The following is a 17177-nucleotide window of genomic DNA, read 5'->3' as shown; positions in this document are numbered from 1 at the left end:
AGGCGCGGCGGCTGGTGCTGTCGCCGCGGCGGCTGGCGGGCCCGCTGCCCGCCGGCCTCGCGCAGTGGTTCCCGGCGCTCGAGGAGCTGGACGTGAGTGGCACGGGGCTGGCGGAGCTGGGCGCCGAGCTGCTGGCGCTGCCGCGCCTCCGCACGCTGCTCGCCAAGAACAACCGGCTCGGCGGGCCCGGCTCGCTGCCCAAGGGGCTCGCGCAGGCCCCGCTCGGCCGCTCCCTGCGCGTCCTCAACCTGAGCGGCAACCGCTTCGCCGAGGTGCCGCCCGCGCTGCTCGGCCTGCGCGGCCTGCAGAGCCTCAGCCTCGGCGGCAACCGCCTGCACGGCATCCCGCCCGACATCCAGGAGCTGCGCAGGTGAGGGCCTGCGCGGTGCCGCGGCTGCTCGCGCCGCCAGCGTGCAGCGAGGCCCAGCCTCAGGGCGCTGCCGGCAGCATCTTCCCGTGCATGTCACCAGCCTCGTGCCCGCCCGTCAGGGCGCAGCCTGCGAGGGCCGCGGGGTCGCCCCGTGGGGCAGGGGCAGCATGGCTGGCGCCGCGGGAACGCACGCCGTGTCCTTGCCGCCTCGCAGAGCGCGAGGTAGGAGCAGGCCCGAAGCTCGTGCTTGCCCGGCGCGCACCTGCTGGGCCCTGCGTGACTACAAGGAGGCGCTTGTGGCCTGTGCGGACAATGGGGCCCTTGTTGGCAGCGCTGATAGTTCGCTGGCACAGCTGGCCTTTTTTGAGGCCACTCCACACTTGTGGCTTACGTGGCCACGGGCAGCTGACGGATCTCCAGGCTACGCTCAGGTGCCACCATACACCCAACTCTGGAGCTGGATGAACCCTGTGGAGGTCAATAACAATAAACCCTATGGTTGAATCCTAGCCAAGAGTATAACAGCGTTGGGGGCAGGTCTTGCGTAGGCTTGGTTGTTTGCTGGCTGCATTGGCCGAGGGGTCTTCCCTCTGAAGCCTGCCTTACTCCTAGGCAAGCTGGGACTGTGTTGTGTCCCTCTTGTTACGTGTGGGCACTTCCATGTGTTCAGGTGGTTTCTCAAGCCTCCGACTAGCCTCTTTGCTAAGCCTGTCTCTGTGCTAGGACTTGGGCCTGAACTTTCTTCACCTCAGGCCCTTTGCTGGGCGACTCGCTGGAGTCGGTCTCTCTTGTGCAAGCTTCAGTAACCTTGACCCAAAGGAGTTGGATTTGCCCCGGTGACTCAGCAGAGCTGGATCCAGTGGGAGCCAACGATGTGGCGCGTGACGTGCTGTCTCCTGAAGGTCTAGCTGGAGGCACTGAAGCCGCTTGAAGGCGGCTGTGTGTGTCACGGGGGATACAGTGCAGCCTGGCATGCATTACTTTGCCCTCATAGCAGACAGCGTGTGTCTGCTGGGGCCCTGGAGCAGTGCTGGGCCAAGCTAAATCCCAGAGACGCTGCTTTGGTGCATTGAGAGCCGGAGAAGGTCCTCGCCCTTCCCAGCAGAGCTGGGCTGCCTCCTGGTGTGGGGCTGCTGCCTGGAGGAGGGCTCCTTGCTGCTGCCCACCTGCCCTCATGGGTGGCAGTGTCTCGGGCGCTTCTTTTCCCAAAAGCAGACCCCCCCCCCCCCCCCAGCGTGGTTTGCTGTGCTGTTGGAGTGGCCCAGCCCTGTCATACGCTCCCTGCTCTGCAAGTTGCCATTTCTCAGCCTGAGCTGCTAGGCTGCCCAGTGCACCATGTGGTGCCCCAGTGGGCTGTGTACAGTGCTCCAACATGCTGCAAACTACTGCTGCCTGGTTATTTATTCCCTTTTCTATTTGTTTATTCTCTCTGCTTTATTCTCTGCCTTGCCCTAAAGGAGGGCTACTGCTTGTCCTGTCCTGCAGCTTTTCCTGGGCTGATCCTGCTTGAACCCCAGAATAACAATTCCGAGAGGACTACGTGGACAGAGCTATTAAACTGCTTGTTTATCGTTCCAAAATGATGTGTCAGGGAGTTCATGTCTGGGTAGTAGCTGTTACCCGGGTGAACCTCTGCTAATATGTCACCTTAATAAATTTGAACTTTAGCTCAAGATAGCAAATTCACGTTGCAGCAGGATTGTCAGCTTCTTCACACGTATGGCTGTTGGGGACTCTTTCTGGTTTGTGGGACCACTTAAGCAACCAAGGGGAGAGGCCTGTTTGCCAGAAAGGGAGAAAACAGGATGTTCGTAACTTAGTATTCCTGCGCAGGGGGTGCTGAGGCTGCTGGTTGGAGCCAGATAGGCAATGACCTGGCACCTTTACTGAAAATGTAGTATGTACTGAAGAGAAACCAGTGCCAGACCCACCTCTGTTTGCCTGCGTGAGAGGTATCTTCAAAGTGAACGTGGATAACTTTTGAGGTGGGCAGAAAGAGCCTGAGCAAGGACAGAGCAGAGCCAAGTTTTGTGACAAAGTGGCACGCAGGCATCTATGAATTCCAGAGTGTTCAGGTGGAGGGAGTGGAAGGTAGGAAGGACCTGGTGTAGATGCTGAGACTTCTCTGCCCTCCTCAGCCTCACAGCTAAAGCTGCAAACTGGCTGTCTCACTGTTGCTGGCAAGCCAAGGTGTTGAGCCTTCTTCAGCAGGACGCTTCCCATCAGAGAAGCTGTCTCCATGTCTCCTAGTTTCTGAAGCCCCAGAGGAATGAAGCAGCACTTTGGCCAGACATCTGCGTCTGGCTGGTTCCTGAGGCCAGCACTCCTCTCCTGCCTGTGACCCTGCTAGCTTCCCGTTTGCTCCAGTCCTGATTAAAGGGGTGGCCATAATTGCAGAGATCTAGGAATATTTTTGTGGGCCATCAGGGCATGAGTGAGCTCTCTAATTCTGAATAGACAAGCTTCGTATTTTTACCCTGTTTCCAAAATATACTTCTGTTGTAGTGTTTGAAGAGATAGTGCATCAGTTGTTCTGGTGAAGACTAAGGCTGCAGCAGGGAAGGAGCCTTCACGGTGAAGCTGCAAGAATAGAAAGCTGATGGAGCTGTCCTGGAAAAGAAGGAGGATTCTGGCAGCTACAAAGCCTCTGCAACGAGAGACATGTGTCACGAGAGGGTACTCGGGCGAAGGCAGGAAATCTTTGTAGCAAGCCAGGCATTTTGTGCAAAGCTTTCCTAGCATGTTCCTGGGGATTTGGCAAGCTAACGAACTGCGGTAAGAGCTGCAGCTAGGCTTGCTGTCTCGCCTTCCCCCAGCCTCAGCCATCTGCCCATCCTTGCCCACAGAAGTGTGGTCGTTGGGAGCTGCGTGAGAGCCTGTGGTGAGACGGGGCATTTCATCTTCCTTGTAGGTTATCAGTAACAACTTGAGCAGAAGAACTTCTCAAGCAGTTTTAGAATGACCTCCTGAAAGTGTCCTGATGGTTGAAGTTCCCTTCAGGTGTCTCCATCCGTAGGTGGACATGATCCCTGTTACGACAGTAACATGGTGATGCTGGTCAGAGCTCACCAGCACCCAGGGCAAGTAGCCTTTGCTGCGTGTTTTCCCCTGAGGGGGGCATGTGGAAAACGCAATACTGCTCTCTCCTTGTCTCCTGCCAGAGCATCTCCTGACGCTCTCACTGGTGTCAGGATCGTGCACAAGCAGAATTGCTGCACTGGGTGCTGCAGTGAATGCCGAGTAGAAAATTCACCAAATGGAAAGGCCCTCCGTGTGTTTGTTGCCTGTTAAAAGATGTGCTTTGAATTGGTGGTTGTCAGCATCATCTCTCCCGTGGTTCTGCCTGCAGCATGGATCGTGGTGGGCCTTCAGCATGAGAGCTTGTGGTAAATGCCCTCATCTGCTTGTGCCTGTCCTGACTAAATTAGCCTGGCAAGGCGGTCTGCTGAAAGGCAGTGTTGACTTCGCGTGTCCCATCGAGGCCTTTGGCTTGTTGGTGCACGGCTTGTCCTTGTCCCCATGTGATATGGGAGAGGTCTTGTGAGTGCTCCCCGGAGGGACAAGCTCTTGAGAGGTTAGTGAAAGGCACTTGGTGCCTTGAATCTCTGCATAGGACCTTAAAGCTTGGTCTTACTACCTTTTGGGTTCAGCAGAGCGCTGGGAAGAAGCAGAAAGAGGGTAGGAAAGAACCAGGTTGCTCCCCGGTGCCTTTCCTGCAGGTGCCTTTCCTGCCTGCTTGGGTTTTTCCAGGTGAGCCCAGTTACCCAAGGGCTGGGATCAAAGGCCTCGGGCTTGTAAGAGGATTCACGCAAGTTTTGTGTAGAGGCTTAGATGCGGTGAAAGCCAGAGGATCTGCTTTTATTCCTGGATAGTAGTAAGCATGTTAGACAAGCAAATGCTTAGGAATACCAGTTACGGTGTGGGAAAAGCAGCAAATGAAGCTTTGATAAAGATACAGCATTAGGAAATCTTGCTCTCTCCCTTTTTTCTTTCCCTCTTCAAACGCTTTGCAAATAGTTTCCAGACAACTGTTTGATCTTAAATTTGTGTGTCAGCAAAGGCTGTGGAGCTCTCTCAGGAATTAATAAATTGCAGAACAGGGTGAACAGGAGTGTGCTGTGGGCTGCTTTTAAAATTCTCCCTTGCAAGAGCCTCAGAACTGCTGGGGGAAATTCCTTGCTGAAAAGTTTATCTTAAAAAGACCTGGAGCTATTTCAGGTCATTGTTTCTGTTTGGATTAGCTAATTAGATGCATCCATTTGATGTCAGCTGCTAATTTTATCCAAACAAGTATCTTTGGGGAAGCTGGATGGGCTGAGATGTTGTCTGTTCTGTGCTTTAAGGCAGTTGAAACAGCTCTGTGAAAGTGTTATAGTAATTGATAGTGTGTTAAAAATACCTCTAGTGCTCCGAGTGGGCACTTCCCATTTTCTGAGTGTTTTGGAGCTTTTTGGATTGTTCATCCCACATGACGACATGGAAACTTTTTGATGCCACCACCTGTATCAATTCATCATTGTGTGAACATTTCCTAGAACTGCTTTAGCACTCAGTAGCCAACTTTAACCCAAAGTACTAGAGGAATGGAGGTTAGAAAACGTGCCCAGATTTGCAAGAAGCTACTGGTGTACAGCAAAGAGACATCTAGAACCCCTCATAGTGAGGAGAGAAGGGGACGGGAATGGCAAAAACCTGGGATCTGCTGTTTTCTGGTGTCGGGCACCTGTCCCGTGTCGATTCCCTAACGGGGAATGTGCGTAGGCTGCAGCCACAGCCTAATGCTGATCTGTGGCCTTGTGTCCTCGGTGGAGATTTGCACAGCCAGATTGATTGCCTTCGCTTAGAAATACGTAACTTATTCTAGCTTCAGAAAAAGGGGCTACGCTCACATTCTCCTCTGCCAGCAAGAAGAGTGGTTGCTCACTGGCTTTCCTGAGATCCTGGACTGCCTTTGGAAAGGGCAGCAAAACTCCAGCTCCCCTTGGGGAACCTGCACGAGGCGTGAGGAGAACGCAGCTTGAGAATCGCTGGAAAACCTGGCTCTTCATGCAAACAGTTCCTTGGAAATGTCCCTCGCTAAGCTCAGTCCTGTTGGTGCCTGCCGCTCCTCCGAGCGGGAATGCGTGCGAGCCGCCTTAGCCTTGGATGCCAGGTACAACACGGAAGGCACTCTGGGAAGGGACAAGCTACAGCCTGTGGCCTGCGTGGCGTGGTCAGCGCTCCTTGCAGAACGGTGGTGCCCCTTCAACCCCTCACCCGGACTGTTAGCTCTGCTCACACAACTCTTGGCATTTTTATTTGATCCACGAGGGACAGTTGTTAGTCCATCCATCTTGCTCAGCCAAGGGGAGGCTGCATCCTTCTTTCCAGCCAAATGTGTTTCGTGAGGTTTTCTTGTGGGTTGCTTCTGCTGCTGAGCGGTATTTCAGTGGAAGCTGTAAGAACATCTTCACTATGTGTGAAATAAGTCTCTTCATAGCCTCTAGAGCACCTCCCTGTCAAGTCTTACAAACTTGCCGTCTAATTCATATCTTAAACTGATGCTGAGAATCTCGGGTTTGACCCGTCAGACTGGGCCTCGGTGGTTGTCAACATGCTGACCTCTGAGAGGAGACTGGTAAAAAGAAAGCAGTTTGTAAGCCCTCGCTCCGGAAAGGAGTTACCTCTCGTGGGATTTTTAGCCGTCAGTAGCTTGGCCGTGTTTGTGCACGTTGAATTTGGGCAGGCTGCTGCTCCTCAGATCTGTGCCTTGGGAGCCTTGCACGGGCTTTGGTGACCATTATTTCCCATGGGCTTTGCTCCCTTCCCTGCCTCCCGCTGGCGTTACGGGTTTTTACGCAATGTGGCCTTACTGACATCGTTGTCTTCCAACAGAGAGGATGCAGAGTTAATTATTCACTTTTCCTAGGAAAAGGAGACTTGTACACATCTAAAGCTTGTTTAAACATTGAAATCCACATTGCTAAAATCTCCTTGTCCAACAGTTTTCGGCAGGGCCTCCTGTGATGGCCTAGAGTTAAAACTGGCCTAGGAACTGCGGTGTCAGCAGCCACATTCCTAGCGAGAGCCTAGATCCACCTGGGGAGACAGTGGGGCTCAAAGGAGGACCTGGGGTTACAATTCTGGGCTTTGTCAGGACATCTAAGTTTAATTAAAACTAAAATCACTCTGTTTTCTGCACAGCAGCCTCTTCCTTGCCCATGGGTTGCCTGCCTCGGAGCGGGGCTGGTGGTGAGGGAGGGGGTTGTTTCTCCATGCTTTTTTTGCCAGGATAATTCCTCGGCTTCAAATGGCCTTCAAATTTCGGTTAAAGCTGCTCAGAAAGGGCCGGATTTTGGAGCCACTTTGCCAGGTCCCCAGTGCTTCTGGCATCCTTGAAAAGGGGAGGTGATTCTGGGGCAAGGCAAGCCCTGGGAGCCCTGCCGTGTGTTGCAGGGCTCTGCTGCTCTTCGCTTCAGGCACGTGGCCTCTGCAGCCCAAGCAGACGCTGTCATTGGATCCTTGGGTTCCTGTTTCTTGGAGGAGCAGAATAAAACAGCCTCTTCCTGCCATTCTTGTGCTCCACATCGGGGACGCCTCGACCGGGAGCTTCTCCGGCGCTGTGTGCGCACCCTGGCTGAGGTCCAGGGTTTGACCCTTCCCTGCCTCAGGCAGTGTGTCCCTCAGGCGCCTTGGCCGCGTGCTCCTTTGCCAGCTCTGTGTGTGGCCTTTCCGTGGGAGCTGAGGTGAAGGCGTCTCCCGTTGGAGCGCTGGCTGGGCTGTTCCAGAGAGCCGCTGCCACTCTCGGCTCTTGCTGCTTCCCCGGCTTGCTGCGGGCTGCTCGGCCGCCGTGCTGAGCCAGGAGGGCAGCGGACGCTGTGCTTGGCTCGACTGAGTACGTGCCAGCCATGGGGAGCTGCACACGCCTGTGCCTCGGGCTGTCCCTGGATCCGCCTTTTGGAGGCGCCATGGAAGAGCTGTCTGGATGCTGATCCTCACTCGGTTATGTCTCATCCGCGCCAGAGGGGCCAGCGCAAGCTGTGCCCTTGCCCCTCTTCTGAGCAGGGTTGGAGAACGGGCAAGGAAGAGTCCTTGGCTGCTAGATAGGGGCGTGGAGAAGTGGGCGTGCAACAGCTGACCTGAAGCTGTGCGTGCCAACGTCCCCTCGTCGGGCAGGGCCGCGCCGCGGCCGCGTGGCCGGAGGTGCTGAGGGGCCGCGCTGGCGCCCGTGCCCTCTGCAGGGCAGCCGCTTCTGCAGGACGTGCCGCGCTGCCCCGGCCGCAGTGCAGCCCGTGGCAGCTCGTGTCTGCGGTGGCGCTGGCCTCCGCAGCTTGGCTGTGCTGAAAGCTGTCCCCGGAGAAACCACACGTGTGTCCGTGGGGGACTTCCTGGGTGCTGGCCGCGCTGGTGCAGCGGGGCCGCTGCCAGCACGTGAATGTTGTCAAAGCAGGACTGGATGCCTCTCTCGGCCTGGAGGGTCACAGGCAGCGCCCGAGGCACTGGGCGACACTACAAAGAGGAATCAGAGGGCCAAGAGCCATGGGCTTCTCCGAGGCGACTGCTCCTGCCCTCGGCTCAGCGTGCAGCGGGGAGTGCAGAGCGGCGCCTCGGCACGCGGGCTCTGCCTGCCGCCGGCCGCAGCGGCACGGAGGGCGCCCTGCCGCCTCGCCTCCCTCTCGCAGCAGCGCTCTCGTGCTTCTGGGGCGCAGCTCCGCTTGCCTTTCCGTGGCCTCTCCCTCTGCGAGACAGCTCGGGCCTTGGGCATGGTCAACTTCAGCTGGAGAATCCTCTTTTAACCAAGAAAACGTGTAGACATAACTTTAAGAAAGTCTACACTTTCTTAAGGGGGATGAGAAGACCCTAGTGTTAAATTAAGTGATCTTAATGACTGATGTGGTGTTTTCTCTTTCAGCTTAGAGTTTCTGTACCTTGGAGGGAATTTCATCACTTCCATTCCACCCGAGTTAGCAAACCTGCCTTCCCTAAGCTATCTCGTTTTGTGTGACAACAAGATCCAGAGCATTCCACCTCAGCTGGCCCAGTGAGTATTTATGCTTTGTTCTGCATATGTGCCTAAAAGCAATTGGGAAGATGCGTTTGTTCTTCACTTCTTTTTATCTAGAACAGGAATTTCCTTAGTGTGGTGCACTGCAGACAGACCACAAATATATAATAGGAAAGCCACTGTTAAAGGGTTGTGGAAAAAAATGTCGCAGTGTCCACCTTGAGGTGACTTGATGGGTTTCTACAGGAAATCCAGAGCAGCACCTGGGCGATTCAGGGAAAACAACCTGCCATGTTGCTCTGTTCTTGGGGTGGAAAGCTTCTGACTGATTTGTCTTTCATCTAAAGTCTTCTCTGTGTGTGTGTGTGTGTGTGTGTGTGTCTGCTGTACCAGCCCTTGTTTTCCCTTGGCATTTCTTGTTCAAGGATCTCAGAATGTTTTAGCATTCATTAAAATCCTCCAGCACAGCCCTAGAGGATAAGTTACTCCTTTATCTGTTACATAATGGGAGAAAGAGGACACTTAAATGCTGTTTGGGTTGCCTGAGATGAAAGGTGAAGAATTCAGTGCAGATGTAACCCCCAGAGCAATTGTATGGCAGCATAGAAAATTATCAGTTGGAGTTTGATGGTGTAGCAGTGTCATTTTTGAAGGATAAACTTTAATGATTCCAGTTGTCTTGGAGCTTGCATTAGGTGGAGACCATAGCATCCTCGGACCCTGCGCTGCAGTGTTGCTTTGCACTCCCTGAGCAGAGAGAGCCTCCTCCTACAGCCTAGTTAGAAGCTGCTCATCCCCCCTACGGCTGCTAACCTGGCCTGCCCTGGCTTAGTTTGTGAGATCTGATAGCATTGCAGCACAAGGCGATGCAGCTGCAGGCAGCGAAAACCTGGGATTTTCCAGAGCTGGCCGCCTACCGGCATTCATCTTTAATGCATGAGTGAAAGCAGGTGACTTGGATGCTGCGTGGAGCTGGGTTTGATGCATGCACTGGGCACAAGGAAACATTATCTCCCTCTAAAAGTGCTGTTTGCATTCTGAGGGGAAAAAAAACACTATCTTTTTTTTTTTTTTTTTTTTTTTTTCCCCTGGGGGAGGAGGAGCAAGAGGGTTGGCCACATATCGTGTTTCAAACTCTACTTCTTTAACGGGCATTCAGGAGCGGAGCCAGATTTTCTAGGGCATCGGCTGTGGTGGAGTAATATCAACTCCTGCACGCGCCCGTGCTTCAGAAGAAGGGGAAAAAAGAGGGAAGAAGCAGGTGGGAAGCATGCAGGGAGTAATGAGGTCTGTGTGTAGTGCCATTGTGGAATGATTTTGCTGGCACCCCTTGACGGCGCTTGCCTCTCCTCCTGCAGGCTGCATTCCCTGCGCTCCCTCAGCCTGCACAACAACCTGCTGACGTACCTGCCTCGCGAGATTCTCAACCTGGTGCACCTGGAGGAGCTGAGCCTGCGGGGGAACCCGCTCGTGGTGCGCTTCGTGCGCGACCTCACCTACAACCCGCCAAGCCTCCAGGAGCTGGCAGGACGCACCATTAAGACGCGCAATGTGCCCTACGCTCCCAGCGACCTCCCGGAGAACCTGGTCCGGTACCTGAGCTTGGCCAGCAACTGCCCCAATCCGAAGTGTGGGGGTAAGCTCACCTTCGCTCCCCGCTTTTGCCTCACAGCTTTCTCTCCCTGTGCCTCCTTGTGGCTTGAGTAGGTCTGCAAGGCTAGATGTGCTGTTGCATCCACCTTCTGTAGAGCTCCATTTCCTTGGCTCCAGCCCTCTGGCAAGCTTATCTTAAGGAAGCTTGAAGATGCCATTTCTTAGCTTAGGAACACCCGTGTCAGAGGGCCATGCTGGTTTGTCGTGGCTGCATGAGATGTAAGGCAGTGCTTTCTGTCAGAGCCTTCGTGGCTTATCCCAGCACACCGTAGTGTTGGTATGTCCTGAAGTTCACCTTGACGACAAGCTGCCCATGAGGCAGCAGGGTGCCCTGGTGGCCAAGAAGGCCAACGGGATCCTGGGGTGCAGTAAGAAGAGCGTCTCCAGCAGGTCGAGGGATCGTCCCCCTATACACAGCCCTGGGGAGGCCACATCTGGAGACTGTGTCCAGTTCTGGGCTCCCCAGGACAAGAGGGATGTGGAGCTGCTGGAGAGAGTCCAGCGCAGGGCTACCAGGATGATCAGGGGCCTGGAACATCTGCCCTATGAGCAAAGGCTGAGGGAGCTGGGCCTGTTCAGCCTGGAGAAGAGGAGGCTGAGGGGGGACCTGATCAGTGTCTATAGATACCTCAAGGGAGGCAGTGAGGAGGAGGGGGCGGCCTCTTTTCTGTGGTGGCCAGCGACAGGACTAGAGGAAACGGCCACAAACTGAAGCGCCAAAAGTTCCCCAGGAACTTGAGAAAACATTTCTTGACAGTGAGGGTGCCAGAGCCCTGGCACAGGCTGCCCAGGGAGGTTGTGGAGTCTCCTTCTTTGGAGATCTTTAAAACCCGCTTGGATGCAGCCCTGTGCCACGTGCTCTGGGTGTCCCTGCTGGAGCAGGGGGGTTGGACTGGATGAGCTCTGAGGTCCCTTCCAACCTTAAGCATTCTGTGATTCTCTGATGCTAAGTTGCTCAGTGCACTGTCCTGAGGTAACTCCAGCTGGTTGAAGGGCAGGAGAACTTCTGCAGAAGTTTCTCTTTGGACTGTTGGACAGTAAGCTGAGATTCTGATTGAAAAAGAGTAGGCTGTTGTGTTACCAGTTACCAAGAGCAATTAATTTAGCTCTTGCCTGGCACATAGGATTTATGGCACCTCTGTGCAGAATACTTTATAGGTAAGCCCAGGATGCTTAGCTTAATTTGGCTTAATGCTTAGTTTTCATCCAGCGTAAATGATCTATGCCTTGTGTCCATAAAAGATTAGGCCAAAAAACCAAAATGCTGTTCCTTAATTGCTCTCTAATCTGTAGTCGTAATTTAGTCTGTATCTTATCTCCTTCCAGGACAATAGCAAAGCAGCTCTGACAGAGAAGGTGGAAGGGCTGGAGTTTGCACTGGAAGAGAAAGTTTTCTGCCCCTCTTTTTTGCATTTTTTTTCCCAGTATGAGTAACAGTGGGTTGGTTCACCCTCAACTTTCTTTTTTTTCTCTGAACTCTCAGTGTTTCCCCAGCGCTGCAGGAGAAAAGCTTGCTCCAAACTTGGTAGGACTTAAACACTGGAGACTTCCTAAGATATGCCTGTAGCTAAAACCACTTTGTGTGGCAGGAGAGGACCGTACCTGTGTGTCGGAGCAGCACTGTTGCCACGGGAAGCATCGTCCCAGCTCAGGGGGGTGACTTCACTCAGGCAAAAGAGCAGGGGAGCCAGAAAGGAGAGTGTTTATTTGCAGACATGTCTTTGCTAGCCAGGGGAAGAGCTTTTACAAACTTGGAAGCCGGGTGGGTGAATTCATTCAACATTTAAGGAGAAGTCTGTAAAATTCGAGCCTCAAATTTCTCCTTAATGTTTGGAAGCAATTGCCTCATTCTTTGGAATTGCTGCTGCATGTCTTTTGATGTAGAATTTGCCTTCTGTGAATCATCTACCCATTAGACTTTTCCAGGAAATTCTTTTTCATCTACCGAGAGAAGAAATTTCACACCTCCAGTTGCCTTGTGGGTCTTGGTACCTCCTTTCTTCCCTTTCTTCCCCTCTGCTCCACATCCAGTGCCGTGTCAGTTCAAGGCCAGTCTGAGGCACCTTCCCGAGGCCCGGCGCCCTTGCAGAGCTTACTCATTGCTCGGCTCCCCGTCTCACGTTTTGTTCCTGGCCCCTCTTCCCCTACAGGTGTCTACTTCGACAGCTGCGTCAGACAAATCAAGTTTGTCGACTTCTGTGGGAAGTATCGACTCCCTTTGATGCACTACCTGTGCTCCCCGGAGTGCTCCTCTCCCTGCAGCTCTGCCTCCCAGAGCTCCACTTCCCAGAGCGAGTCCGACTCCGAGGACGAAGCCAGCGTTGCTGCGCGCCGGATGCAGAAAGTCCTCCTGGGATAAAAGGGACCGAGAGGGAAAGACTGGATGGAAAACACTAGAAAGGCAATGAGGGAACTGCGAAGCACGAGCCTCTGGCCCGAGGGGCTCGCAAGAAACTGTCCCCAAGTCCACGTCAGGGCACGTAAGAACATCCTAGCGAGGCTCGACTTGCTTGGTGCGAGGCTACTTAGGAGAACTACGTGGGTGCCATAGTGCCTGCAGGGTGCCTGGTTCGCTAGGAAGCTCTGCTGCCTGAGAGGTCCCCCTCTCGCCTACTGGCCAGCGGGATCTTCCTCCGACGGGCGCGTTCTGAGGAGGGGTTAATATTTGGCACTTCCCTGGACCGTAGTCATCCTGCCGAGCAAAGGCGGCTTTGCCCAGGGCTTGTAACACTGGCAAATCAGGAAAAGGTTAATGATGCTATGTGGGTGTATGTGGATCCCAATGTTTTGTATTGTGTTTTGATTCTTTTCTGCCTCCTTTTGATTTTAGTTACAGATTTTTCCACCCATTCATGACAACTTTTGGATCAGGAGTCGATTTTTCGCAAACGTTCTTCTGTTGCCTACAGGCACAGGATCTTTGCACTTTTGTAGCCTTCACAGCCCTACAACCGAGTTGCCTTTTTTTCTTCCTCATGATACCAAGCTGCTCGTGGAATCCAGTTAAGAGGAAACACTTTGTTTTTCCCTTCCCCCATGCCCCCCTTCCCATTACACCCGGAGAGCTTTACAGGGCCTCAGCAGCAGACACATTCCCTGGAGGCTTGGGGTGGGTTGGGATCTGTGGCCATGTGTGCCTGTGCTAGGGACCAAACGCCATGTTCTGTGTGTGCCTTCCACCTCTGAGCTTGCTGGGGCAGATCTGCTCTCCACAGTGACCTGCAGGATGGACCTTTCCAGTGGTGAAACCCCCGCATGAGCCCTGCGACGCTCGGGACAGTTGTTCTGTTCTGTCCTCAAGTTGCTGCCCACTTTAAGCAGATGAAGGTGGTGAGTTAAAAGTACGAGGGGAAGCAGTGTGGAGAATGCTGCTTTTCTTTCTTTCTGCTAACTTGAGAAGAAAAGCCCGTGGGAGGAAAGTAAGGGCACGTTTTCTGGGTAGCTCTGCCATACGTTCGTTTTGAGGCCTCTCTATAGGTTTGCATTTGCCTCTGTTCTAAAAGCTCAGGCAGTCTGCCAGGCTGCTCAGGTAACACAGCCAGCCATTTGAGACTATGTTTAAAGGAAAGCTGTAGAAAATAGCTCAATTTTAGATATTAAGAAATAAATTTAAAGAAAATACGACATTGACAGGTGTTTGTAAATCTGCTTGTGGGGCTGGTGTGTGTTTTGCTCGATCAGGGCTGCCTCTTTATTGATATTTCGCAGCAGACAGCCCTTCTGATGCAGTTTGAGATGCTACAAATCCAACTGTGCACGCAGTTGCATGAGCACAGTGAATACTGACAGTGGTAGGAATCTAAATGAACTAGTATGGGGGTTTTGGACACACTTTGGGAGGGAAAGTGCCCTCTCCTGCGTTCAGGAAACACACACAGCCGCTGGAATATTTTACAGAGCTTTGTATTAATGGTTCTTTTTAATTATGCTTGACACTTTATTAAAGCACTTTGATAATTTTACTCTTCGTAGCAAACATTAGTGATTTTTTTTTCTTTTAATTGCATTTTCTTTTAATGTGACCTGCAGAACAAGGCCTGTGAAATTGCGTACGTGCCAGTCTGCCTTGGTGGGCAGGTTGAACTTCTTGCTGGGAAGCTCCTTGGCAGAGCGGCTCAGTTGCCCCGGTTCCTTTGCAGGGAACACTTTGCAAGAAAGAATCGATTTGCAAAGGGGCACCCCTTTGGTTATTAATCATTCCAGCATAGCTAAAGATTGCCCCCGTGCCTACACAAGTGCCTAAAGGAAATAAACTGCCCATGCTCAGTGCCTTTGTGCCTTTTTTTTTTTTTTTTAAATGTACTTATTTAAGACACGGTAAGGTAAATGCCCAAAGTAGCTGGATGTGTCTCTAGCAAATTCTGTGAGGTTTCTTTTGGGACAAAGAATGAGAGAAATATGAGAGGAACCAGCTGCCTGGTGTTAGTTGGGGTGGGATCAGCGGCTCTTGTCCTCGATAAGCTGATGGCAGAGCCACAGGATCACTAGGATCATGCTAGGATAACTGGTCTGAGTGCGGAGAGTGCTCTACAGCTTGGCTCTTTTGCCAGAGAATATGAACCACACAGGTGGAGATCAAGATCTTTTGAGCCTGGGGCCATGAGCTCGAAGGCTCACATCTTCCTTGAGCTTTTCTTTAGCCACACTCTTTTCTGTTCACAAAATTAGATTGCACAAGCGTTTTTTTCTGCCACAAATCCTGTTTGCACAGCAACACCTCTGGGTGATGGCTTAAGACCAGTGACTCCAAACTGGTGCCTGGTTCAAATTTTACTCCCCTCCTCACTGTTTTTTCTTTCCCAACCAAAGGGGTTTCTGATTTCTAGCCCAGTTCTACTTGGTTAATAGTGATCTCTCTTCTCCGTAGCCAGCTCAAAACTTGGCAGCTCATACAGAGGATATGTCTGTGCGGTTGGTTGAAATCTTTATAGTCTTTATGATAAAGTATCTTGTATCTTAAAAATGTATATATATTCCTGAATGCAGCTAACGATCTTTTTCTTTTTGCCAGTGGGCTTTAAAGTGCAATTCAAGTAAGTCAGTGTTTAAAATTGTCTTACAAGGACTTAAAAGAAATACAAACGAATGAGTTTTTTGTTTCTCTTTTCCTTTCCCTCAAAGGTAGAGCTGAGAGTGCGGCAGCGCAGGGCTGAACATCCTGAGGCATCCAGGCTTTTGTTTTTCAGGCCTCGTCCGCCCCCAAACAGACGAAACGTGAAAACACGAGGAGCTGGGGAGGGACGTGTGTCTGTTGTCCCCTTCCTGCTGCTGCAGAGGCCCTGAGATGGAGCCTTGGCAGAGCTGCAGCTCCTCTGGCAGGTTAAATAGTGGCTCTGGGTGTCTGCGGGTGCGTGTCCGCCGGGGAGGCCTCAGTGGGTGCTTGGGCACCGCTGCCCGTGTTGCTCCAGCAGCCCGGGCTGGCCCCTGGGCTCTGGCTGGGGCGCAAGGCGCTGCTTCCAGCCGCCCCACGGCGACCAGGGGCTTCCTGCCTTCCCCTCCATCCCTGCGTCCCGTGGCCAAGAGCTCGTGGCTGTTTCTGGATGTGGCTGCTTGCCGAGAAGAGCAGGATCACCGTCGGAAAGGAGCAAAATATCAGTTTGGAAAAATTGGAAGCAATTTGTATAGTTACCAATTCTTCCGTGTTTCTTTAATAAGAGGAGAGGCTTGAGGAAGCCGGTTTCCACGCACTCTGAAGGGGCCAGAGGCAGTTTTTCATGGGCTTCTGCCGTGGTCACTTGAAGTCTTTGAAATGTGGTATTGAATTATAATGGGAGTAGAGGGGAGGGAGGGGAGAGCCAGCTCCTTTTTGTTGCTTACTCTTTTTGGCATTAATGAATGGGAGGAATTTAATCCAATGAAAGTAATGAAACGTAATCCGTGCAATGTGTCTTTGTTACCCGGTTCAAAGAACTATTTTAATGCATTTTATTCACACCACGTGGATGGATTCCCCCTCTCTTCCCTGCTCCCCGTTTTAGAGTCTCAAGATGCTTCAGCTGGGCCACTTGAGGGTGCACACTAATACAGCAGCAACTCTGTCTTGGCATCTTCCTGCTGATTCTTTCATTTGCCTGCCTGACCAGAGGATTGAGCTTTTACTGACCTGAGCATTAAGGGTAGGAAGGGTTCTCATCTAGCCCTCTAGTGATACTTTTTTTTTTTATCAAGAGTGTTTGGTTTATGAAGCCTGAAAGTGCCTTACATTTTTAAAAGTGTATTGTGTTAGAAATGTATGAATATAGAGTTCTCTCTATCAGGATTTCTCTTAATGAGCTGTAAAACAAATTGTAACACTAAACCAAAACTGTTATTTCTACAATTGTCTGTCTTTTATTTGACACCGTCTGTGTTCTGGAATTGCTGCTGGCAGCAGCTCTGTGAGCATTAGAAATGGGGGAATACAAGGTCTGGGGATGGATTAGACTTGATCCGTGCTTTGGAAAACCAAGAGCAGGTGAGTCTTCTAAAGCAGCTACTGAAACTCTTGGCTTATGGGGCTCATTTGTGACAGAGCAGAAAGTGTGACAACTGTTTCACTTCTGGAACTCTGTTGCATGAATTTGCTCCCCAGTTTAAATGTGAAAGTAATTAATGGCTAAGATAAAAACAGGAGAAGTGAAGGCAGTGTGACTTCGTAGAGGTTTCTGGCAAACTGAAGCAATTGTCCTGACGTTCCTAAATCGTTTCACTCCTCTTAAGACGCTAACTTTGAAATCTATAAATAACTTTCCAAAGGTTAATGTTCTGATTGCCTTGACTGTCTGCTGGGTTCCCATCTCATGTGTAGTCCCATGTTTCCTCCTACATCCCGGGGTTTCTGTGATTTTACTGCCAGCGTGTTTGCTGCAGTGCCATTGCCAGTTGTCAATGCCCAAGTGGCCTGTTGGAAAGTGGGGTAGTGTAAAACTAGAATTACTTGATATCAGCTTCAGCAGGAACTTCACAGAGGTGGTTTAGCGACCTACCTGATGATGAAGCTCTCATACTGTTCAGCAGCTCAGTTTCAAATAGCATAAAATCGTGCAGAATCCAGTGGCCCTGACTGTAAAATGAGGCTGGGAGTGTCCTTGCTTCATTTGTGTTTGATGGAAAGTATCCCTTTGGGAAACCTTCTTCAGGTTTTTTCTGTATGAGGAAGCAGAGAACCAGAGGTCTCCCGTTCAACCTTGC

The 17177-nt window shown here is 51.9% G+C and overlaps 1 protein-coding gene across 1 annotated transcript in view; it reads left to right on the top strand.

Moving 5' to 3' along the window:
• The window catches only part of LRRC58 (leucine rich repeat containing 58), an 18322-nt gene extending 4224 nt beyond the window's left edge, over positions 1 to 14098 (top strand). Inside the window, exons 3-6 of the mRNA XM_026050334.1 lie at positions 3 to 370; positions 8262 to 8390; positions 9713 to 9990; positions 12158 to 14098. Coding sequence (XP_025906119.1) covers positions 3 to 370; positions 8262 to 8390; positions 9713 to 9990; positions 12158 to 12366 — 984 coding nt within the window. The 3' untranslated portion in view covers positions 12367 to 14098. The remainder of the gene's footprint in view (positions 1 to 2; positions 371 to 8261; positions 8391 to 9712; positions 9991 to 12157) is intronic.
• Positions 14099 to 17177: the final 3079 nt, after the last annotated feature.

The sequence above is a fragment of the Nothoprocta perdicaria genome, unplaced genomic scaffold (assembly GCF_003342845.1).
Source record: "Nothoprocta perdicaria isolate Ctin4 unplaced genomic scaffold, notPer1 scaffold_68, whole genome shotgun sequence".
Classification (NCBI taxonomy): Eukaryota; Metazoa; Chordata; class Aves; order Tinamiformes; family Tinamidae; genus Nothoprocta; species Nothoprocta perdicaria.
Note: the sequence above shows the minus strand (reverse complement) of the source record. Positions and strands in the feature narration are given on the sequence as shown.